The sequence below is a fragment of the Eumetopias jubatus genome, unplaced genomic scaffold, assembly GCF_037043125.1.
Source record: "Eumetopias jubatus isolate StellerSeaLion01/CBP00866 unplaced genomic scaffold, mEumJub1_p1.0 scaffold_9, whole genome shotgun sequence".
Lineage (NCBI taxonomy): Eukaryota > Metazoa > Chordata > Mammalia > Carnivora > Otariidae > Eumetopias > Eumetopias jubatus.
The window spans coordinates 126,069,884-126,087,100 of NW_028274815.1; the positions used below are offsets into that span (position 1 = coordinate 126,069,884).

At 50.1% G+C, this 17,217-nt stretch overlaps 1 protein-coding gene across 3 annotated transcripts; it reads right to left on the reverse strand.

Annotated features, from left to right (window-relative positions):
* Positions 1 to 4,589: 4,589 nt before the first annotated feature.
* WFDC3 (WAP four-disulfide core domain 3) lies at positions 4,590 to 17,202 on the reverse strand. Of its 3 annotated transcripts, none has more exons than XM_028122028.1 (7): positions 17,123 to 17,202; positions 15,217 to 15,433; positions 14,612 to 14,743; positions 13,791 to 13,937; positions 6,570 to 6,701; positions 5,406 to 5,591; positions 4,590 to 4,812 (listed from the first exon to the last, which is right to left on the reverse strand). In XM_028122028.1, the coding sequence occupies exons 2-7, from the start codon at positions 15,293 to 15,295 to the stop codon at positions 4,796 to 4,798; spliced, it is 693 nt and encodes a 230-aa protein (XP_027977829.1). In that variant the 5' UTR covers positions 15,296 to 15,433; positions 17,123 to 17,202; the 3' UTR covers positions 4,590 to 4,795. The 3 variants fall into 3 exon arrangements, with proteins under 3 accessions (XP_027977829.1, XP_027977831.1, XP_027977830.1); XM_028122030.1 differs by having other exon boundaries at positions 17,067 to 17,169; XM_028122029.1 differs by having other exon boundaries at positions 17,056 to 17,169.
* Between the last annotated feature and the right edge of the window lie 15 nt (positions 17,203 to 17,217).

Consider the following 17,217-nt stretch of genomic DNA (forward strand, 5'->3'; position numbering starts at 1 on the left):
GGTCTATGACTTAGACCTCTGCTGCCCTCTGGTGGCTCTGAGAATAAAGGCACCCCGCCAAGAAGTCTTTCTACTCAAAACTCCCCACCCGTTGTTGTTCCCACTAGCGTCCCCAAAGCAGCTGAGCCCAGGGTCTGAGGAGAGGAGCATCTGAACTCCCCACCACTCTAAATAGGCCTTGAGCCCTCGCTGAATACCCGCACCCCATCTTCGGTGTCTGGGCTCCGCCCCCACCCTCACAAACTGCCTTTCATTCCCCTGCCCTGGTTGCAAGGGGAGAGGGGGGCTCCTGGTTCAGGCTGGAGCCGGGACCCAGGTCACTCCTGGAAGAAAGCAATTCAAGAGCTGCTATCTGATGTTCGGTATGTAAGACCAGGAGGGCAGAGTGACCAGAATATGAATGAGAAAGCATGACAGAGAGAGTATGAATAGGTCACAGATATCCAGGGCCAAGGTCCTCCCACCTGGGACCTGCTCTGCCAGACAGTCTCAGGGCTAGAAGGGACTGTAACTCTTGTGGAACTGATATGTGTCTCCCTCTCTCTCTCCCCCTCTCTTTCTCTTCCTCCTTCCCTCCCTCTCTCTCCTCTCTCCCCCTCTCTCCCTTTCTCTCCCTACAGAGAGAGAAGCAGCCCACCCCAGCTCATGCAGCCAGTCTGGACTGGAATCCAGAGTTTCCCCTCTCTGTCCCTTTTCCTTACTTCCAAAAATATCGCAACTGATCCCAAACCACTTGCCTACCTCCATTTTATAGTGAGAGAAAGAAGAATACCAAAATTGTCGAAGCATACAGACCAAGGTTCAGACTAGCCCTGCAACTCACTCTGAGACCCTGCGCCTGTTATTTAAACGTTCTGTTTCCTCATGTGAAAGACACAGGACTTCCCAGGGCCGCTGTGCATGTCAGGTTCTTAGCCCAGCACCTGGGACATCGTCAGTGCTCAGTGAGTGTTAGCTGTTAACTCTTTGGGGGGCTTCTTCATTCTTTTCCGGAGCTTGTGAATCTATAGGAAGCTGGCCTTCTAGGCACCAACCCCCCCTGATGAGAGGACTCACCTTGGGTAGGAAAAGGAAAGTAGCCCTCAAGAGCTCCCCCTTGCCAGGGGCACAGGTTGCGCCTCTAGCCCCTCTCACCCCACATATCCCACTTACCAATGACATTATGCCGCCCAGAGAGTAAGATCCAGAATAGCAGCAGGGAGAGGATGCAGAGCCCATGATGTCACTGAGGCAGCACACATGTGCAACCTGGGGTCTCCACCACTTGATGGTCAAGGAAAGGGATGGAGAAGCAGGGAGCTCAGAACCCACTGACTTTGGTCAAAGAACAGGTCAGAGATGACTCACACTTGAGGACTAGTAAGTATCAGAGCCCCAGAAATTCCTGCCCACTGTGCGGAAGGGTTGGAGGAGGTCATGGAGAGGACCTGACTGCCAGTTGACATGCAAGCTGGCCCCGGGCCATCGGGGGTTCCTCCCCCTGCCCTGTCCTTGGAATGTACCTCTGCCCACCGTTCCCACAGTGGGAGCCATTTTCAAGGATGTAGCCTTGAGGGAGCGAGGTGTTGTTGAGACCCTCCGGCCAGTGCGTGTGACTGAGCCCCGTTAAGGCCTCTCTAGAAACTGTTAAGGTTCTGGCAGGCAGGCGCTGAGATCTGCTGGCTTCCGGAGCCCAAGACAAGCGTTGTGTGTAAGTTCCCTTACACTGGCCACCTGCTGATCGGGAGTGATCTCTTTCCTTGTCTCAGCATGCCCTCTGCCTATGGGGTGCTGGTTTCAGATTTCACCCCCAAGTGAGCCACCAGGAAGCTGATGGGGAGGGGCATGTGTGGTTTTTCAGTCTGGTCAGAGCTAATTTCAGGGTGTAAGGTTAGGGCATCCATTGGAGCAGGGTCCACTGAGACCTGCTCCCCCAGGCCTGAGGCTGAAATGGCCTTAAAGTGAGGAAGGAAAGGTTCTGATGGCTTCTTTGGTTTAGGGTACAACAGTAGGAAAAGAGGCCTAGAAAGGCCCCCGGGGCGGGGGAGGGGGACATGGAATTTGGCCCCATCTCAACCTTTGACCTCCAACTCCAACACAATCCCAAGGTCAAATTGCCCCCTTTGGATCATGCTTTCTCTCTCTCTCTCTTTCTCTCCCCTCCCTCTGCCCCATGTTGTTGCTCCCATGTGGACAGGGTGGGCTGCCCCAGATGAGGAAGAAAGATCCGGAAGGGACAGCTCTCCTGATGCTCAGCCTGAGCTGCTCTGGGGCTCACACCTTCCTTTCCAGTCTAGCCCCCACCCCCAGCAGAAAATCACCCTTCAGTATTTTAAGATCCCAGGACTGCTGTTTTCACTGAAGACTTCTCCATATTGATTTTTTAGGTGGTATCCATGTATTATCTTTTTTTTAATAAATAACACAATAAGCAAAACAATGGAAGAGGAACCTACCAAAATGTTCAGCAGCCTATTACACTGACACCGGGGGATCCTCCTGGTTCCCTGCACTCTGAGCCTGGAGCTCTGAGTGTCCCTAGGATGGCCACTTCGGGGCTCATGCCAGCCACTCTTCTTCAGATCAAACACAGACATGTCTACTTAAAAAAATGAGTGTTCTGAACCCAGTAGAAACCAGAATTTCACAGGCCAGTGTGAAAACAGAGGGAAATGGGGCACAAAAAGACAGCAGTGATGGAAATTATTTTTAATTTTAAATATTTTTATTTATTTATTGAGGGAGAGAGAATCTTAAGCAGACTCAGAGCCGGACACAGGGCTCCATCTCACGACACAAAGATCACGACCTGAGCCAAAATCAAGAGTCGGACACTTATCTGACTGCGCCAACCAGGCACCCTGGAAGTTTTTTTTTTTCTTCTTTAAATTTTTTTAATGTTATGTTAATCACCATACATTACATCATTAGTTTTTGATGTAGTGTTCCATGATTCATTGCCTGGAAGTTTTTTTTAAGTTGTAACTTGCCTTTTTCCATTAGAGTTGGGAATTACAAAAACATTTTTGCAATATTCACAGTGAGCACTAATATTGTCTTTCTTGTTATAAAAGCCCGGCCTACTTAGCAATTTGTCCAAATTTTGAATGCATATGTCCTTTGGCCCAGTACGACACATGTGGTTCATTACTTACCTCCCCCAAAATCATTCTCTCCTTCCTTGCTAATAGAATCTCAATTTTTGGGGCGCCTGGGTGGCTCAGTCGTTAAGCGTCTGCCTTCGGCTCAGGTCATAATCCCAGAGTCCTGGGATCGAGCCCCACATCGGGCTCCCTGTTCCGCCGGAAGCCTGCTCCCTCTCCCACTCCCCCTGCTTGTGTTCCCTCTCTCGCTGTCTCTCTCTGTCAAATAGATAAATAAAAAAAAAAAATCTAAAAAAAAAAAAAAAAAAGAATCTCAATTTTTAAACCCAGGTGGGCCCCACCCTCAGCCTCAAGGATGAAGCACATTTAAGACAGTCACATTTTCCCTTTCCCATTTGCAGACATTTGCTTTTCCAGCCAATGAGAGGATGAGGGAAATGTGGGGAGGGGTCGGCTTCCAGGGAAGATGGTCTCTGAGATTAAAAGGAGAGCACCATTTGAGGTGAAGGTCTTCATTACCCTCACCACAGAACTTCCTGCTGTGACGTCCGGAGCTGCAGCAACTATCCTACACAGTGAGGTGAGCGTCACGAGGACAAAAGCCAGCACGCTGAGGTTGGTGGGAAAGGGAGGAAATGAGTCTGTTCATGAGTGCTGTGGGTGAGCTGCTGAACCAGCCTCACTGCCTCTCTCCAGACTCTGATGTGAAAAAATTAAATGTCTTTATTGGCTAAGACACTGTTAGTTGGGTTTTCTACTACTACAAAGCTCAACAAATTCCTAATGGACAGACTTGGGAATTATATTCATTTTTTCATTCATTCAACAAACACTGATTGAGGGCCTTTTTTTGGGTCAGGCTCTATTGGAGAAACTAGAATTCTACTACAAAGAATTTCCCCAGATTTACCTGCAAAAGTGGGCCAACATTTATATGTACAAGGATTAATGTCCACCAAGAGATGACTAGTTAAAATTAGCTATTTTCATGGTGTCCCACTACAAGAATAATGTGATGACATAAATTTCTCCAGGATATAGAATGTGATCCATTTTGTATGCATTTTTTAATTTTTTTTTTTTTATTTTTTATATTCTGAGAACCTAAAGACAACCCCTCCCTACAGCAAAGCTACCTGGAGGGGACAAACTGCCTGCCTTGGAGCCAAGGGCCAGCCCCCAAGGAAGGAGATCCAAGGGGGGAGCATCCAAGGGACTATAGTAAACTAGTTGCCTACCCCTGTTCCATCCCCAACTCACATTCTCCGATAAAAGAAAAGTCAGCTGGCCCAAGAAGAGGCCTGAGGGTCCCACCCCTGAGGCTTGAGAGAGACATCTGTGGCAAGTCAGCCTAGGCTGAGCTCCCACCCACCTCTGCCCTCGCCACCAGGGCAGCGCCCACATTCAGTGTTCTCATTAAGTCCCGTAATCCTGCCAACATGCTCAGACCCCCTAGCTCTCTCCCCGTCCTGGCCCTCAAACAGCACAGACAAGAAAGTCAGCACAGTCTTTATTGGGGAAAAGCAGCGCCACACACCATTGCTCAAACCCACGACTGTTTCCCGTGCTCAGGGCAGCAGCAGGAACAGAAGCAGGGCAGAGAGGGCAACGAGAGCCCCCAGGAGGGTCACAGCCCCAGGACATCACCCTCTCCTGGCAGCCAGGACAAGCCCCCGGTAGTCACCGAAGCAGCTCAGAACAAATCAGGACAGCTAAGGCACTGGGGTCTCTGCAAAAAGAAGAAGCATCGGGTCACAGCTGTGCCCTCCTGGCTCCAGCTCCCCTCCAACCTAGAGACGCTCGGCATGCACTGCTCCCCAAAGCCTTGGATGGCGCCCTGCTTCCCAGACACTCCAGTCCAAACTGGCAGTGAAGACCCTACTCACTCAACTGTCAACCTTCTGCCTCCAAGCACCAGCCCACCCTCGCCAGACCCCCAACCCGGCTCCCCAAATGCGTCACATGCATTCCACCCTTTGTGCCTTTACTAACCACCAGACCCCTCCTCCCCCACTCTCGTCCAGCATGTTCTCCGTGCTTTCCTCCCTTTGTCACATCCTGCCTAGCCTTCAGGGCCCAGATCTAATCCTACTTCGGGCAGAAAGATCTTCCCAAGGAGCCACGCCTACTCTGAGAGCCTAAAAGCCCATGCGGTCTACAAAAAGGGTTCTCATCTGGGGCATAGGATCTTTTTCTCCCACTCGACTCTCCAGGGCAAGAACTTTGTCTCGACCCTCTGAAGTCCCCTACCCAGCACCTAAGCCAGTGGTCTACACACAGCAGCTAAGTGCGCTCTTATCAGTGATGCTGGACCTGACTCACCTAAGGCAGAATCAGAGCGGAGGGTCCAGTTGGGGTTTGTGGCCAGTTCTGGTGGCTGAACGGGCGGGACACAGAAGCGGCCACAGCCTGACTTGCAGCACTTTTCCCCGGCCTGGCAATTCTCGTCCATCATGCAGTTGACAATGCACAGGCCCACCAAAATGTGTGGACAATCACCAGCCCGCCCTGCAGGATAAACAGGCACAGGTAAAGAGACTCGGAGGCTCCAGAGGAATCCATCCCTGACTGTAACTAGATCTTAACCAAAGATCTGCCTGGGGAACCTGGGAGCTAGAGCCTCTGAGAATCGGTGGGGTCCCAAGAGAGCATCGGGACCAACAGTTTTCAAATGGCATCTCACAGAGTTCCCTGGAGGTCCCTTGGTTTGATCCTTCTGTCGGTGGGGCTGGGTGGAGTGCCAAGGAGCCCCCCACTGCCTCCCCCATAGCTGGGCCTCCCAGTGTCCCTTCCTCAGGGAGGCCTCCTCTGTCATCCCAGACAAGGTTTGGCGCCCTGCTTTGTGCTCCTCTCATCAGAATTCATTACAATTCCTGATCTGTCTACCTTCCCTGAGAAGCTAATAAGGACGAGAGTCTGTCTTCAGAACCTTGAACACTGCCTGGGAATCTACATGTTGTCTAAAAACAACATCTGAGCCAGTGATTCTAAGTGGAGTTCCACAGTGCCTGGTACAAAAGGAGCACTCAAAAAATAGGGACTTGTTTAAAATATATATATTGAAACTAAAGAAATCAAATCAGGAATGCTTTTATCTATTGCAGATATGTTGCTAAGAATCTGGTCAGAAAACCATGATCTTGGGCAATTCCCTCACTTTACAGATGAAGAAACTGGCTCAGGAAGAGTCTGCTTCTCCGAGGTCACATGGCCAGTCAGCGGCAGAACCAAGACCACACGCCAAGCTACCTGTCTTCCAGACTCGGACTCTTCCTACTAACCCACACTGCCTTCCCCTAGTTCTTTCAACGCCAGCACGGGCCCTTGGGCCCCAGGGGGAGGGGTGGCTTTGGGGTGGAGGCTAGGAGGACAGGAGGGGTGAGAACTCTGACCCCCCCAGGAAGGGAAAGACAAGGAGGCCACAGATGGCTCCCTCCCCAACCAACCCTGGAACTCAAGGATTCCTTCCCCAAAGGGCCAACATACCTCCCTCAATGTCTCCACGGCAGGAGTGGCCACAGCCAGTGCTGCAGCATTTATGCCCCTGGGGACAGGACTCGTCCCTGTCACACAGCTCCTCGCACGGAAGGGGGTCAGCAGGACATTCGCCACCAGACTCTGCCATAGAATCAGAGCATGGGGCCCAGAGATGTTTAGGCCCAGGGTGTCCAGTTATTTTCACTGTGACTCTTGAGTGCAAAATTTTATTTTTCATGGCGTATATTAATCCATACACATGCTTAAAATGTAGGTATTTATGTGCATACATGTACATACTTTACAGTCTTTCTACTTCTTTCCTTTTTTTTTTTTTTTAAATGCTGGTCATCAACTACTAAACTGATCTCCAGACTCGTAGTCTGGAAAACACTGTTGAGGTCTAACCCACTGTGGCAAACAGACTTAGTGCCAGCCCCATATTCACTCTCCTCCCTCCCTCCTTCCTGTGGTAGACACCTATGGTCGTGGCCCCCAGTGAACCACACCTCCCATATTGTCTCTGGGCTGGACTGTGTGACTTGCTTTGACCAACAGGACACCAGCAAGTGTGATGTGAGCAGAGGCTTGATAAGCACTTGCATATTGGGACTGGTCCTCTTAAAACACCTCCACCTTGGAAACCAGCCACTATGCCGTGAAGCAGCCTGGACTCAACTACAGGATGATGAGATGCCCCAAAGAGAGAGAAGCTGGATGAAGAGAAGCATCCCGCCTGGTCCAGCCACGACTGAGCTCCCCACTGAGCTCCCAGCTGCACGCAGCTGTGTGAGTGACCTAGCTTCGGCATATGTGGGCGTAAGAACTGCCCAGCTGAGCCCAGCCAACGCAAATAGCTGTGGGAAAGAGGCAACTGTTGTTATTTTGAGCCACTAAGTTTGGGAAGTATTTGTTATGCAGCCATGGATAACTGAAACACTTGCTAATAAAACCAGGTGTGTTAGGAGAGGCAGTGAGCCCAGCCAGCTACAATGATTTGCTTCCCCAAATTACCCTGTAGCTAGGAGTGGGCCACAAGCTAAGACATCAGCTGCTTTTGCATTCCTGATCCAGGTAATGCACCTTTCAAACTGCCCCCTGGCTTCTCTTTCTTCCAGTGCAAAGACAGACATAACACAGGGAGGTAGCGCTGTCTTCTTTCAACCACGAGGCAATGAGTATGAGGATGAAGCCAAGGAACATAAAGGAGAAGGAAAAAAAAATAACCTCATCCTTATTAGCGTCATGGAGCCACCACCCCAGCCCTGGTCCCTACTTCAGGACTTCTTGTTACGTGAGAAAAACAAACTTGTATTTGGTTAATTTTCTGTTGCATACAGCCAAGCACACCCACAACGTGCCCCTTCACCACCCCTCTGAAGATAACAATGCTCAGAGAAGAGAAGGGGTTTGCCCAGAACTACAGAGTGAGTCAGTGGCAAAGCAGGACAAAACTCAGCCTCTTGGTTTGGAAGCACTCCTTCTACTACGCCATCCATAAAACATGCAGGCCCCGGGCCAGGTCCTCGGGAGCAGGCACACCCCAGGAAGTCACATCCAAACCAAACTGACTCGCCATGACTAATTCATCTCAGTGTTTATTTCAGATTCTTTAGGTGGAGAAAAGAAGTGACAGGCTATTAAAAGCATTGTAGAAAACCGAAGCAGCACTGGCCCAGTGCCTCTGAGTTGGGACACGGAAGTAAAATTGCCTATGGCTGGCTCGGGGAAGTCTGCCATGATGGAAAAAAGCAAGCGTTGGCCTCCAAGGAGGCTGCACCTGAACAATCAGGGTGTAATCATCCAGCATCACAGGATTTCCTGAACAGCCCCTATTTCAAAGATTCTCTGCCATTGTCAGATCACATCAAATCTGATTTTTTATCCAGGAAATATGGTCATGCTAACTGCCAGATGTAGCTTTCCACACCTCCCCACCTGCTTGACAAACACTAAAATCTATTTAACAAAGAACAAAGCCTTTCATCCCACAGTTGAGAAGGCTGGGCATAAAAACATCTCTCTGGTGGGAAAAACCTACCAATATAACTTCTCGTGGGATTATAGGGAGAAGCACCCTTCCCCGATGTCACCATTTTGCTGAGCTTGGCCCTGAAGTGACCAATGCCAGGAGCACTCTGCTACTCTCTGCCCTCAGCCCCAGGACCAGGCATAGACACCAAACCTTTACTCTCTTCCAGGCCAGGCTTAGAGGTCCCTGGGGTTTTGTCAAATAGTAGATGCAGTGAAGGGACTCTTGGGGAACAGGCTGAAGCCCTGAGGATCAGAGCACATGCCCTTTGACCAGTGCCCACCATGGCCACCCACTGCATCCCCCATGTGTGATGCCTGAATCCCTGCCAAATAATTCCCTACTCTCCACTCAAACACTGGAATTCATGACCTCCAAGCCAGACTATGCCATCCTTACACTTTTTTCTAAGATTTGTTTGTTTATTTATTTATTTTAGAGAGAGAGAGCACGAGCCAGAGGGAGAGAGAGAATCTCAAGCAGACTCTGTGTTGAGCACAGAGCCTGATGCAGGGCTTGATCTCACGACCCTGAGACCATGACCACTGCCAAAATCAAGAGTCAGACACTTGGGGCACCGGAGTGGCTCAGTCATTAAGTGTCTGCCTTTAGCTTAGGTCATGATCCCAGGGTCCTGGGATCGAGCCCCACATGGGGCTCCCTGCTCAGCAGGAAGCCTGCTTCTCCCTCTCCCACTCCCCCTGCTTGTGTTCCTTCTTTCACTGTGTCTCTGTCAAATAAATAAATAAAAATATTTTTTAAAAAAAGACACTTAACCAACTGTGCCACCCAGGTGCCCCCATCCTTATACTTTATACTCAACTGAAATCTGGCTGTCAAGAAGTTCTATCCAGGCGCACCTGGGTGGCTCAGTTGTTGAGCGTCTGCCTTTGGCTCAGGTCATGATCCCAGGGTCCTGGGATCGAGCCCCGCATCGGGCTCCCTGCTCGGCGGGAAGCCTGCTTCTCCCTCTCCCACTCCCCCTGCTTGTGTTCCCTCTCTCGCTGTCTCTCTCTGTCAAATAAATAAAATCTTAAAAAAAAAAAAGTTCTATCCATTGGTCCTTGTCCTATGCCCAGAGACCTTGTGAAAACATGGCTGGTACCATCATCCTAGACAAGGATCTTCTGCCTCTGTCTCAGCTTTCCCAAACTAGGTCAGCTCAGTTCGTCATACCACATGGCTTCCAGGCACCTCACAGTTATCTAACCAGGAATGAGGATGAGAAACAGGAATGAGAGTCAGAATGGGAATGGTCATCCCCATCCTGCAAAAATGCCCCATCCCAAGACCCAAGCTATCACAAAAAAAAAAAAAAAAAGAATAAAAAGCTGAAGCCCAGGAAATACTCAGACATAGGCTTTACTGTTGCCCCAGCTCTAACCTTCCCCTATATCTGAGGGAAGGACAGTGGTGCTGGTAGAAAAGTGAAATCTCAGAACTTCTTAAGCCAAGAAGGGCCCTCTGAGCCATCACACTTGCTCCTCTTGCAAACAGCCAGCCAGACATCCAGCAAAGGGGCAGGATTGGCCTGAGGTCAATAGTGGCAGAATTGGGTCCCAAATTCCCAGCTCTGACACTAGGACCAATGATGTGGTCCTTTAAGCCATACCATTATGATTGCCTCCAGGATTACCCAAGAACAAGAGCTGGGACTCACGCATGCACGGGGAGCCTGGGTGGCTCCCTGCTCAGCAGGGAGTCTGCTTCTCCCTCTCCCTCTGCCCCCCCCGCCCCTTCTCTCTCTCTCTCTCTCGCTCACTCTCTCTCAATAAATAAAATCTTTATTTTAAAAAGTCTCCTAATAAAGAAACCTTTTAAAAAAATAAAGTAAAATGGAAACCAGACTGGGCCTCTCCTCCCTGCTTTTATAAGCCCTGCAAAGGCTTCCCAGTGCTCTTAGAACAAAGCCTTAGACAGAGGCCCTGGAGACTCACCCAAAATCTGGACTCTCCCTAACTGGAACCACCTTCCTTCTCCTTCTCTTCTCTCCAACCCCACTGACCTCCTTTCACTTCCTTGCAACAGTAAGCTCGTCCCTCCTCCTGGCCTTGGCCCGTGCAGGTCCCCCTTCCGGGCACCCCGCGGCCAGCACCCTCTCATCCTCCAGGTTGAAAGGACACCTCCTCTATAGCTCACTTTGATGCCCCTTCACAGCCCTCATCACAATCCGTGACCAGCAGTTATAAGCACGGCTGCCTTGCTCACCACGAGACATACAGATGCCAGCCAGGCCAACACTCGATACAGAGTGAGTGAGTAGGTAAGTGAGGGAGTGGACAGACAGGTCAGACTTGGGACGGCGGGGAGGGAACCTGAACAGAGAGGTGCTGGGCATCACAGCATGAGCTGTTGAGCATTACTTGGCAGGTTTTCTATAGGCCTTTTGTGTGTGTGTGTGTGTGTGTGTATATATACATATATATATATGTTATGTTAATCACCATACAGTGCATCATTAGTTTTTGATGTAGTGTTCCACAATTCATTGTTTTTGTATAACACCCAGTGCTCCATGCAGTTCGTGCCCTCCTTAATACCCATCACCGGGCTGACCCATCCCCAACCCCGCTCCCCTCTATAGGATTTTTAAATACATTCCTTCCAAAGTATATGATACAGACTGAATGTTTGTGTTCCCCCAGTGTGATGGACTTAGAAGATGGGGGCTTTGGGAGGTGATCGGGTCATGAGAGGGGTGCCCTCATGAAGGGGACGATGCCCGTATTGCCCCCTTCCACCGTATGAGGTCCCAGTGAAGACATGGTAGCCTATGAACCAGGAAGCTGGCTCTCACCAGACACTGAAGATGCCGGCACCTTAATCTTGGACTTCTCAGCCTCCAGAATTGTAAGAAATAAACTTCTGTTATTTATAAGCCACCCAGCCTATGGTATCCTGTTCTAGCAGCCCAAAGGTCATTATCACTCTTAGAGGTAAATATGGTTATCTCCACTTTACAGAGACAAAGGTGAGGTTCAGAGAGGCCACACAGCAAGCAGAGAAGCCAAAGTTCCCATCATGCTCAGAACGAACTGTCTCACGGGAGCAGGGCCCAATGTCTGCCCTGAGCCTTCGGGCGGCCTGACTGTACCTCCACCTTACCAAACAGACCAGCACTGGCTCTGGTAAACCTCTGGCAATGGCAGAGCTGAGGGAAAGCATGGACTGTTCAGAGCCCAGGACGCACAGCTTCCTGTGACACCGAGTGTAGCAACCAGTCTCACTGAGCGGCCCAGCCCAGGACCGGAGCCATAGAAAAGTCATTAACTACTAACACCACAGCCAGCACCGCCTCCCGCCAGACTAGGACCCCCACTCAGCCAGTAAGTACACTCTGGGAGATCTGCAGGGAGGTCACTCTGGCAGGCTGCCTAGCTCCAAGGGACAAGAAAGCCCCATCTGGCCTGGCCAGGGCCCAGGGTCGCTCACCAAGGGTCTGGCCTGCATGCCGGCCTCTCCCTCAGCCCCTGTCACTTGGCCGTCAGCTTCACACACTGGAACACTGTGCTGGGCCCTCCAGGCTGGCGGTGAGTGACCGGCCTGACACAGGTTCCCAGGCTCTGGTTCCAAAACTGGGCCGCAGGACTCCTGGCAAGGAGTACAACCTTCTATTCTCTCTTATGGGCAGGGCGCCCAAGAGAGCTGCTGAAGCCAGACACAGCCGCACGGGGCACAGGGGAGGGGCCCGCTACCTGGGGAGGTTCAGCCGGAAGGAAAGAGGTGGTCACACGCTGTGGAGTTCCAGGGTCTCCAAGAGGAAGAGGTCAGGGGAGGAGAAAGCAATCCTGGTTCTTGATCGAAGGGGCTGGTTAGCAGCCACACTCCTGATGAAGCCCACCTTAGCAGGCAACAGGAAGGAAGCTAATGTCTACTGAGGGCTAAATGCTTCACATATTTTGACTCTCTACAACAACCTCCAAGGCTTATTCTTTCCATTTTACAGAGAAGGGAAATGTGGCTCGGGGAAGCAGAAGACACGTGATCAGGGACCTGCTGGCCAGTAACTGGTGAGCCTCAGGCTTGAACCCAGCTCTCTGATGACCAAAACCTAGGCTTTTCTGCTGGAATAGCTGCCATGTGCATTCAAGAGGATGGTCCCAGTCTCTTTAGAAAACATAATGGAAGGCATGCTGTAAGACCCCATTGCAGTGAAGAAAAAAATAAAACTTGGGCACTGACTTATCAAGAAGTATTTTAAAGAGGCGCCTGGGTGGCTCAGTTGTTAAGCGTCTGCCTTCGGCTCAGGTCATGATCTCAGGGTCCTGGGATCAAGCCCCGCGTTGGGCTCCCTGCTCTGCAGGAGGCCTGCTTCTCCCTCTCCCACTCCCCCTGCTTGTGTTCCTGCTCTCGCTGTGTCTCTCTCTGTCAAATAAATAAAATCTTTGGAAAAAAAAAAAGACGTATTTTAAAACTATAAAACACCCTGAAATACATCAAATGCCCTTGGACAATGGGAAGACATAAAGATCCAACATAAAAATGTCAGTTGTCCCTAAATTAATTTTTTTAAGATTTTATTTATTAATTTGAGAGAGGAAGAGACCAAGAGTGGGGGAAGGGGCAGAGAGAGAGGGAGAAGCAGACTCCCCACTGAACAGGGAGCCTGATGACACGGGGTTCAATCCCAGGACCCTAGGATCATGACCTGAGCTGAAGGCGGATGCTTAACCGACTAAGCCACCCAGGTGCCCCCCTGAAGTTAATGTATACATCTAACATCTCTCCAATAAAAGCAGCTTCCATATTTTCAGGGAGCGGGGTTATGAGAAACAATATGATAATAAAATATATTTGCAAGCACAAACAAGCAAAATTAACCATAAAAATCTGGAAACAAGAGGAAAATGAGAAGGAGTGAGCCACAGGAGATACATCATCAATTTCTAATACTTTTTGGCAAGGCCTCTCAGGGACCGGGGGAGGCAGCAAGCACTACAGCAGAAAGTTCTGCAAGCCAAGATCTCCCTTCTGGCAGCCTCCTCTGCCTGCCTGGATCACATGTCACACAGATCATTCTGGCTGGGGTACCCGTTCTCTAACTTTTTTTTTTAGAAAAGTTCTCAGAATTTGACAAGCGCTTAATTTTTGTTGTTCAAAGGAAAGAAAAGCCAACAATTGGATGGCGTGGGCTTATCTGAGAAAGAAGCAGGCAGGCCCAAGAGTCCATGGGCCCCCCCAAGGGCAGTGTTTCTTACCCAGCTTTGGTTTAGAGACTGGGACCACACAGTGCTTGTTGCAGCCAAACGTGCAGCATTTCTTTGTACCTGGACAAGTCTCATCACTGATGCACCTTTGGAAGCAGGACTGTTTCCGAACAGCCCTGGGACAATCTCCTTTCCTCCCTGTAGCAAAAAAGGGAGACAGCCACAAAAAAAAAAAAAAAAAAAAAAAAGAGGAAGAGAGAGAGAGTAGTGGCACCCACAGGTGCAGCAAAAGGGAAAATCAAAGGAAGGAAGCCCTGAGCTTCTTTAGGACTCTCAACCCTGGCGCTAAAGCAGAGACAGTAACAACGATAAGAGCTCACATTTACTGTCACATTTACTGAGTTCACCTTGTGCCAGGAACCTCTCATTTGATCCTCACAACAATCCCAAGAGGTACAAACCATTATCTCCATTTAACAGGTGAGGAAATGGAGGCTTAAAAGCTTAACACTTAAAAAGAGCTGCTTACTGCTTATTTGCAGTGTGAAAAGTCTGCTTGGCTCGGGGTCTACTCTTTTGATCACTACCTCTAACAGGCTTCCTCTCACAACTTGGCTCTCCAGCCTTCACTCGGCCATACACCCAATGAGCCCTGAGTGCATATAAAAGGCAGAGATCATCAGTTGTGTGTTCTTTCCTGATAGAAGACAAAGCACTGGGGACTGAGTGATTAAAGAAGAAACCCCCAAAGCGGGAAGAGGTGCTGCAGGCAAGCTGGATTTCCAGAGCCCATCTAGGAGGTAGGAGGCTCTTTCTAGCCCAGAGGCAAGGTCAGAGAGCACACCTGGATTTTGCCTCCCCGGCCAACATACCTTCTGGAAGGCCTCCTCGGCAGACCCAACTGCAGCCGGTGCCGCAGCACTTCTGCCTGGCCGGACACGACTCATCCCCCTGGCACAGCTCTCTGCACGGGTTCTTATCAGGGGGGCATTCTCCTGCTTTCACTGCAAAAGATATCCCATGAGGTTGGGGTGACTGGCTAAGCCTCAAGAAATGGGGAATGGAAGCTGAGCGCACTTCAGGGATGTTCAGCCTCTGCCAACATTCCTATGCAAAATAGCTCAGCAACCACTGTCCCCTCCCCACCCACACACAACCCCTGAAACTCGCCCACCCCTACCAAACGTCCAGCCACTTTGCGGATAAAAAGAGGGAAAGGTTGTGGTGATCCTGTTCACATTTAAGGAGCTCTAGGGAAACGCTAGAACCTCTAATAAGCCAGACTGGAAGTCCTACCTCCTTGTCCAGAGAGGGAAAAGAAAGCCAGGAAGACCTACCCCGGCTGTCCTGAGAATCTATGCATCCAGTCCTGTCCTACAGAAATGACCATTCTCCACAAATGAGGACTCTCGCTCCAGGAAGAGGTAGGGGATGACTTCTTAGTCACTTTCTGTTGGGATCCCAAATAATAGCTCACCATGCTCTCCTGCAGCCACCCAGGCTGTCAGGGACCCAAGAGCAAGAAGTGACTTCAGGAGGAAGAGGCAGCTCAGCATGACGATGGCGCAGAGAGTTGAGATGAGCGCTCAGTCCAGGCTGGAGGTGTTCACCTTGGCAAGGGCAGGACTAGGAGACTGGCCTAAACCCAGCCCCAAAGTCTTCCCTTTCGCAATATTCCCCAAGGATGTCTTCTCCTGACAAGAAGAAAAGTGACTGGTTGCTGGTGTGTGGGAAAATTCCTGGCACTCCCAAAGGGCACATGTGATGATGATCATCAAACTCTGTAATGCAATATACACAACACCCCTGGACAATGAGGAGGAACCTGGTCGGTAGCTGGGGAAATGGAGGGATGGCCACTGACACAGGATCAAAAGGAGCCCTAAAGGGCTTTGGAAGGACACAGCTGCAGTCAAAGTGACAGAGGGAAGGACCAGAGACGTGACTTAATAATAACCAAAGCTAATAAAATGCAGTGTGGCTCCTGTTCATCCTAGCAACCTAGAAAACAGAGAATGGAGCAGACTACTTAGAAACCATCAAAAAACTACAATAAAGCCATATTTGAGTTTGTTCAGAACTAATACAAATGCACCAAGCACCTACATCTTGGTCTGTCTAGACCTACATACAGGCCATTTTTGGATTGTGTGAAGGCTAGTTGACAGAACCCAAAAGAAGTGGCTATGACTCAAGTAGTCTAGACCATCTATACTCCCTTTCTTCATCTCCTCTTCCTCTATTTCGTTTTCCTTTTATCTGTCCTGCTTATGACTTTGGTCAGACATGATATTTAATAGTATCCACTGAGACTGCTTAGCCCAGTAAGATTAAAGAGTAAAGTAAAAAATCTCCTTAATAGAGCCAAAGAGTTTGGTGCCAAAGAGTTGCCTTATTATTTTAAGGCTGATATTGGAGCATGGAGATAATTAACATTTGTTGATGACTTAACATGTGCTTTATATGTATTATTTATTTTAAACCTCACAATAATCTTGCAGAGGTGATAAAACTGGTTCAGGGGGGTTGAGAAAGAATGCCCAAAGCCATAAAGCTAGTAAGTGGTGGTTACTGAAATTTAATAATAGTAACGACAGATAGCATTGCTTGAGGGTTTACTTGTGCCACAGTTCTAAGTGCTTAACATGAATTGACTCACTTAATCCTCACTGCAACCCTATGAATTAGGTACTATTATCCCCGCTCTACAGATGGGGAAACTGAGGCACAGAAAGAAACGGGAGTCACACAGTTAGGAGGTGGTAGACCAAAGGCAGGCAGCCCAATTCCATAGTCAATGTTCTTAATCACCATATCATCCTGGATTTGAACTCAGATCTTTCTACATGAAAAACTCGTACTTTTTACTACCCCATATTGTGACCTGATAAAAGTAACATCTTATCTCTAAGCCAGAGCTAAGGGGAGCTCTGGGGAACTCCACAGCTGTTAAATCCCTACATCCCCTCCCCATCCCAGAATCACCTGTCTGAAGAGAGAAGCCCAGCTCCCTGGGGCTTGGGGAGTCAACGGGCCAAGACCCAAACTTCATTATGATGCCTTCAGATGCAAGAGGCAGCCCCTGAGGCCTAAGCCTGGAGGGACCCGGTGGCTGTTTGGGACAGCATGGGTCAGACCCTCCTCTTGTTGGGTTTTCAGGTCCCCGCATTACGCCCACTCTACGGCTTTCAAAGACTGAACTGCAGGCGCCGCTGTGCTCCCCTCCGCACCCAAACCCCAGCCCAGGGAGCCTGCTCCCCTTCTCCTTCCCCGCACTTTTCCACCGGTCTCCGCCCAGCGGAGAGAGCTCACGGACCAAACACCCACAGTCTGCACCCGAGAGGCGGCCGCGCCCCAGACAAAGCCCCGGCCACAGCGCTCACAGCGCCGGCAGGCGTCCGAGACCCCAGCGAGAAGCGGCCTTGCGGTTCCCATGGAAACCCCGCGGTTCGCCGCGGCGCCCTTCCGGGTCGGCGCG

Coding starts and splice junctions, on each gene's coding strand:
- WFDC3 (XM_028122028.1), bottom strand. CDS start 15,295: ATGCTGAGCTGCCTCTTCCTCCTGAAGTCACTTCTTGCTCTTGGGTCC. Junction 13,938..14,611: donor CCGAGGAGGCCTTCCAGAAG/GTATGTTGGCCG, acceptor TTTTTGCTACAG/GGAGGAAAGGAGATTGTCCC. Junction 5,592..6,569: donor CCGTGGAGACATTGAGGGAG/GTATGTTGGCCC, acceptor TTTATCCTGCAG/GGCGGGCTGGTGATTGTCCA.